The following is a 7339-nucleotide window of genomic DNA, read 5'->3' on the forward strand; positions in this document are numbered from 1 at the left end:
CCCGACTATTTTTTGGTTGCAGCTGTCATTGTTGTTTGGCGGGCCTGGGCTGAATTCGAACCTGCCACCTTAGGTGTATGTGGCTGGTGCCTAGCCACTTGAGCCACAGGCACCGAGCTTTGGTTTTGATTTTTTAAAGACTAAGTTTATACAGTCTTGAATTTTGAAATAAAATAATTAACATTTTAATTTTAATCATTCACACTAATCTTGGCATATCTAATATACTTAAATATAACAACTTGTTATATTTCAAACCTTATTTTCTACTTTTGGGGTAGTTATCTTCATTTCCTAGATATAATTTTTGTATTCATCAAGCAATTATTTCTCAAGTAAATCTCATTTTATATGACAAGTATAGTTATTCAAATCTTCTATCTAAGCCAATGTAATTTATGCTAATTTCTACCAAGTTTTTAATGTTAGGGAAATTAAATTTAGCATTACACAAAAATCCTTTAGATGGAAAAAATACATGTATAAATTGGTTTAGCATAGTATATGGAACTTCTCTTTTTTACAATAAGAATCTAATAAGGAAGCATCTGATTTGGAAAACCTGTCCGGCTTCCAGACTCTAGATTTGGCTCTTCAGTCTGGCTGACCGTCAGAAGTAAATGTCAGCTGTGTTTACCCTTCAGATTTTCAGATTGCAGTTTCCTATTTTAACTTCTATTTAGAAGTAAACTAAATTTTTTCTTTTTAATTAAATAAAACTAATATTTATTATTTAGACACAAGTCTTTGTAAGTAGCATTTTGAAAAACTTATTTGTAATTGTATAAGAATTATAAAAATATTAAGTTTATAAAATGAGCAGGAAAGAATATTTATAGGTTAATAAATATTATTTATTAGGCAAGAGGTTTGCCTCATCGTAAACTTGATTACTTTTTTTTTTTTTTTTTGAGACAGGGTCTCACTTTGTTGCCCCAGGATAGAGTGCTGTGGCATCAGCCTAGATCACAGGCAATCCTCCTGCTTCAGCCTCCCAAGTACCTGGGACTATAGGCATCCATGACAATGCCCAGTTAATTTTTTGTATTTTAGAAGAGATGGGGGTCTCACCCTTGCTCAGCTGGTCTTGAACTCCTGAGTTCAAGCAGTCTTCCTGCACTGGCCTCCCAGAGTATAAGGATTTCAAATGTTGATTACTTTTTTATACACAATTATATTTACTACACATAAATAATACAGAAGTCTCTAGTTGTAAACAGAATAGATTCAGAAAAACTTGAGAGAATCCAAAGTGATTCTTTGTAAGTGAATGCTAACACTTTGATTTGATCGCAGACAGTTGGTATGATTTTGGTTTGGTGTGTAACTTTTTTCATATCTATGAAGGTTTGTAAGAAGTTTGTTAAAAGAAGTACTTTGATAAATTTAACATTTTTTAAAAAATCAATTCTTTCATGTTTTCTTTAAATTTGGGCCTTATGGTTGGTTCTACAATATGGAAAAAATCTCCATGAGTATTATGTAAGAAGACACTTTCTTTTCTTCATTTCAGCCATGTAAAGTTGCAGCAATCCATAGGATTAGAACCTAAAGGAAAATTTTTGGTAACAGGTAAAATTTAAAAATAATGCATGGCTTTATTCTATATTCTATATTCTGTAGCTTACTGATTTCATACTAAACAATTAGCTTTATTACTGATAAGGGATAGAAAATGCAAGTAGTCACTAAAACCTCTGGACTTTCTGCAGAGTTACTTTTTTGGGATAATATTATTAGGATTCTAAAATATGGCTCGGTGCCTGTACTTCAGCAGCTAGGGCGCCAACCACATACATCGAGGCTGGCAGGTCCAAATCCAGCCTGGGCCTGCCGAACAACAATGACGACTACAACCAAAAATAAATAGCTGGGCATTGTGGTGGGCACCTGTAGTCCCAGTTACTTGGGAGGCTGAGGCAGGAGAATCGCTTATGCCCAAGAGTTGGGGATTGCTGTGAGCTCTGACACTATGGCACTCTACTGAGGGTGAGAAAGTGAAACTCTGTCTCAATAAATAAATAAATTATGGTAGTTAAGAGCAAATTTAATTCAGACTGAATGCATTTACTTTTGAAATAGTTTTCATTTTAAATAATAGATCATTAAGTATATTTCTGAAAAGTACATAAATCAATAAACTCTTCTACTGACTAACATGATAATGGTGTAATTAGAAGTGCTTATTTTAATAGTTAGCATCAGTTGAACAGTTGTCTGTCTGGTTTTTCTTTTTTTGAGCTGACCAGACTTCTCCTACCCTTAAGAAATGAAGAAAGTATAAGTTATAGAAGAGAGTTAGAAAGCAAGCCATAATTTTTATTAGAGAAAACTCCAGTATAAGTTTCATAGGTTCAGATCTCATTAGTAGCTTTCTGTGGGTGGGAAAAAGAGAGTATTTATGAGGTTAAAAAAAAAAATTCAGGCTCAGCGCCTATAGCTCAACCAGCTAAGGCGCCAGCCACGTACACCTAGGGTGGCGGGTTCGAATCCCCAGCCCAGACCCGCCAGACAACAATGACGGCTGCAACCCAAAAATAGCCGGGCGTTGTGGCGGGCGCCTGTGGTCCCAGCTACTTGGGAGGCGGAGGCAGGAGACTCGCTTGAGCCCAGGAGTTGGAGGTTGCTGTGAGCTGTAATGCCACGGCACTCTACCCAGGGGGACAGCTTGAGGCTCTGTCTCAAAAAAAAAAAAAAAAATTCAGATAGACAAACAAGTGGTAGTTTTTCTCAGCTATCTTGCATACCTAATTGGTTTTTAACCACAAACGAAAATAATATGTAATACATAATGTAAAATATCCAAACAGCACCATGGCTGTGCAATTAGAAATAAGTCACTTTTTCACCTCAAAGCCCATCCTTAATATCTCCATCCTTAATATTCTCTTAGTAATCAGTATTTTCAGTCTCTTACATTTGCATGGAATATTTCTAAATAAGGTATAAATATATGCATACCTCTTTTATATAAATTAAAACACTTTATATATGCTTCTATTTTCCTTTTCATTTCGTATATCTGAGATTTACATGGAAATATACTTTAAAAATAATTTTCTTATAACTATTTTCATATGCTATGGTTTATGTGGATTGCATCATGATTTTTAGCAACAAAATACAAATAATAATTTCAATATCGGAATGGAAAATAACATGACAACAATGGCTACATAGGTAGCTTTTTAAATTATACTTTTAAAAGTTTGTAGCATCAACATCTCATCTAATGTCTAGCTTCTAAATAGTGAAAAAAACAAAGTTTAAAGTCGATTCCAAATGCTTTTTATCATAATTGTTGATCTCTTTTTACCATACAGATTTACTTATTATGTCTAACACATCGTGATTCTTCATCAAGTTTTATTTTTCTCTAATTTACGATCTTTTTAAGAACCAGGAACTAGATTAGTACTTGTTGTAATATTTACAAATAGGGAATGGAATTTTTAGGCCCTCCTGTAGGGGCAGTTAAACATTGGGAGTATACTCAGTATCCTAATAGAATTTATGTCTGCTAGATCATTTTTATATTCACACACCCATAATAAAAAGGAACATTTTCTTTTGTAGCTAGAGTTGAATTATTATTATTATTTTGGCAGTTTTTTGCCTGGGGCTGGGTTTGAACCCGTCCGCTCTGGTATAGGGGGCTGGTGCCCTACTCCTTTGAGCCACAGGTGTCACCCTAGAGTTGAATTATTATTAGAAACATTACTACGCTAACCTACACAATTGTTTGTTCATTTATAGGGAGATGGTATAGGCTTTAGAACCAGACTATCCTAAGTTCATATCCTGTCTAAAACTCTAGTACCAGCTCAGTGAAACTGAGTTCCCTCTCTAACTTCATTTATGCAATAATATACCAGTAAATATGCTGCAATGAACATTCTTATATGAATATATCTTTTTGTTCATGTGGTGGTATTGCACATGAACATGGACAAATCTATGGGCCCAGAGGCACATGCAGTTTAAAATTTAATACTTGGTACAAATTCACTCCAAAAAGACTATCCCAGTTTACACTCTTGCTAACAGTATATGATAGTGCCATGTACCCTCTATGCATGAAAATGCCATTCAATTTTTGCCATTCTTATGCCTGTCTTTAAATTTTAGCCCTCTCTAAGTTTCTTTGAATTCTCTATCAACCTAGTGGTACTAGATCTTGGAGTAATATGATAGTGGCCCAGAAAATGTTATCATTTAAATTTTTCTCTTAATATCTGTTCGTATTTTAGGTAAGCTATGTATTTGTTAGTGTGTGCCATTTATAAACAGAAACTCCTTGAATCTAGATTATATATTTATGTTTACATATACAAACAGATTTCAAGCAAATTAAAATTTCAGTTAATCTCATTCTGCTTCTCATTAGTTTGGCCATGTCTTCTGGTTACTTTAGTTATTAGTATAATCAGAAAATCATTTTGCTTAAATTACGTTAATGTTTTATGTCTTTATAAGGACAAGCATACTCTGACGTTTAGCAGTTTTCAAACATGTTAGGTTATCGTTCTACACAGATGTAGCTGATGTCTGAGTTAATAGTAAATAGTTAGTATGGACTCAATTCATATTAATCTTGAAGTGAGAAGTTGTGTTTTATCTTGTTTTTGTAATATTTGACTCTTGTAAAAAAATTCTGGAAAATTCCATGTAAGTTTTATTCTTACTATGATTGCATTTCTACTTGAAATCTGATACTCTTTTGTGAAGACCATTTTCAGTCTTGGTTATTCTTGAGACTTATGAAAATAAGTTACAGTCTGTAACAATGAATGACCGAATCCAAAATGCAGATGTTGGCATGCCCAACCTCATAATCCATGTTTGAATTGAATTTTTATTCTCATTTTTTTTTTTTTTGAAATGGAGCCTCAAGCTGTCCCCCTGGGTAGAGTGCTGTGGCATCACTCACAGCAACCTCCAACTCCTAGGCTCAAGCGAGTCTCCTGCCTCCGCCTCCCAAGTAGCTGGGATCACAGGCACCCGCCACAACGCCTGGCTGTTTTTTTGGTTGCAGCCATCATTGTTGTTTGGCGGGCCGGGGCTGGATTCAAACCTATCACCTTAGGTGTATGTGGCTGGCGCCTTAGCCACTTGAGCCACAGGCGCCGAGCCATTTATTCTCATTCTTAACTGAATCCATACTTGACACCTTTTTATGGTCAACTTGTACTTATTCAATTCAAATAAATTGAATCCTTTTCTGTAATTGTAAGGACTAGTAAGGCTTATTTGTCCATCTTTGGGTCTTTGTTGTTGTTAATTTGGTCATTTTTGCATTGCAGAGGTTTAGACAGGTAATTAGTTGGTGGGCATGTGTTGTTGGCATTTATGCAGTAGTCTCCCTATTCCTTTAATTAATTAATTAATTTGTTTATTTATTTATTTATTTTTGAAGACAGAGTCTCAGTTTGTTGCCCTTGATATAGAGTACCATGGCATCATAGCTCACAGCAACCTCAAACTCTTGGGCTCAAGTGATTCTCTTGCCTCAGCCTCCCAAGTAGCTGGGACTAAAGGCACTGGCCACAACACCTGGCTATTTTTAGAGATGAGGTCTTGTTCTGGCTCAGGCTGGTCTCAAATCTGTGAGCTTAGGCAATCCACCTGCCTTGGCCTCCCAGAGTACTAGGATTATAGGAGTGAGCCACTGCGCCCAGCCTTCCCTGTTCCTTTTAAAACTTAATATAGACTCCAACTGAATTGATATCATTTTTAACTAAGAGGCTTATTATAGATTGATAGCTCATAAATTTTTCAAATTGTTAAAAAGAACATTCTTTAATACATATGTGTTATTAAAATGCTATAACACTTAAGAGATATGTAAATCAAACTCAGTAGGGCCTGGCTCCTTTGGGGACTCATTAACTGGCAGGCACTGTTTTTGTTAAACATTCTAAGAAGTAGCACTGTGGGCTCGGCGCCTATAGCTCAACCGGCTAAGGCGCCAGCCACATACACCTAAGGTGGCGGGTTCGAATCCCCAGCCCGGACCCGCCAAACAACAATGATGGCTGCAACCAAAAAATAGCCGGGCGTTGTGGCGGGCGCCTGTGGTCCCAGCTACTTGGGAGGCGGAGGCAAGAGACTCGCTTGAGCCCGGGAGTTGGAGGTTGCTGTGAGCTGTAATGCCACGGCACTCTACCCAGGGGGACAGCTTGAGGCTCTGTCTCAAAAAAAAAAAAAAAAAAAAAAGAAGTAGCACTGTGTCAGGGACAGTGGCTCACACCTATAATTCTAACTTTTGGGGAGGTCAAGGAGAAAGGATTACTTGAGACCAAGAGTTGGAGACTAGCCTGGACAACATAACATATCCCATTTCTACAGAATTTAAAAGATCAGCTGGAAGTGGTGGCTCACACTTGTAGTCCTACGTACCCAAGAGGCTGAGGCAGGAAAATCTTCTGAGCTCAGGAGTTCCAGGCTACAGTGAACTGTGATCCAGCCACTGCCCTGCAGCCTGGATGATAGATTGAGAGGCTGTCTCTTAAAAAAAAAAAAAGAACTAGCAAGGAGGACTTTATTTTTATTTTTTATTTATTTATTTATTTTTGACACAGTCTTTTTGTCACTCTCGGTAGAGTCCTGTGGCATCATAGCTCACAGCAACCTCAAATTCTTGGGCTTAAGTGATGTGCTTGCCTCAGTCTCTCAAGTAGCTGGTACTCCAGGTGCCCACCACAAGCCACAAACCCAGCTATTTTTAGAGACAGGGTCTCGCTCTAGCTTAGTCTGGTCTCCAACTCCTGAACTTAAACAATCCACCCACTTTGTCCTCCCAGAGTGTTAGGATTATATACGTGAGCCACCACGCCCAGCCCACAAGGTGGAATTTATAGTGGATATAGAACCTATCTATAGTGATACGTGCACATTATTGGTCCTTCACAGGGCCTAATATTAAGACTCTGCTTGTGGTCCTAGTTAATTCTAATACTTATTTTTTTATAGAATCCCAAAACAAAAGAGCAGATCGAAAATCTATTACGAAATGGGATGAACAAGGAGCTGCGCGATCGTCTTTGCTGCCGAATGACTTTTGGGACTGCAGGACTTCGTTCTGCCATGGGAGCAGGATTTTGCTATATTAATGACCTTACAATAATCCAATCAACACAGGTAAGTATCATAAAGTGTTATATGTGTACTTTTTCTCAGTCTATTATTTTGCTTTATAAATTGGATAGTGTCTTTCTTTTTTTTTTTTTTTTTTTTTTGAGAGGGAGCCTTAAGCTATCCCCCTGGATAGAGTGCCGTGGCATCACAGCTCACAGCAGCCTCCAAGTCCTGGGCTCTAGCGAGTCTCCTGCCTCCACCT

At 37.2% G+C, this 7339-nt stretch overlaps 1 protein-coding gene across 1 annotated transcript in view; it reads left to right on the forward strand.

Moving 5' to 3' along the window:
• PGM2L1 (phosphoglucomutase 2 like 1) overlaps positions 1 to 7339 on the forward strand; it is a 73920-nt gene that overhangs the window by 27227 nt on the left and 39354 nt on the right. Inside the window, exon 2 of the mRNA XM_012803468.2 lies at positions 6973 to 7140. Within this exon, the coding sequence (XP_012658922.1) occupies positions 6973 to 7140 (168 nt within the window). The remainder of the gene's footprint in view (positions 1 to 6972; positions 7141 to 7339) is intronic.

This window comes from Otolemur garnettii, unplaced genomic scaffold (assembly GCF_000181295.1).
Source record: "Otolemur garnettii isolate 467f Iridium unplaced genomic scaffold, OtoGar3 scaffold00001, whole genome shotgun sequence".
Taxonomy (NCBI): Eukaryota; Metazoa; Chordata; class Mammalia; order Primates; family Galagidae; genus Otolemur; species Otolemur garnettii.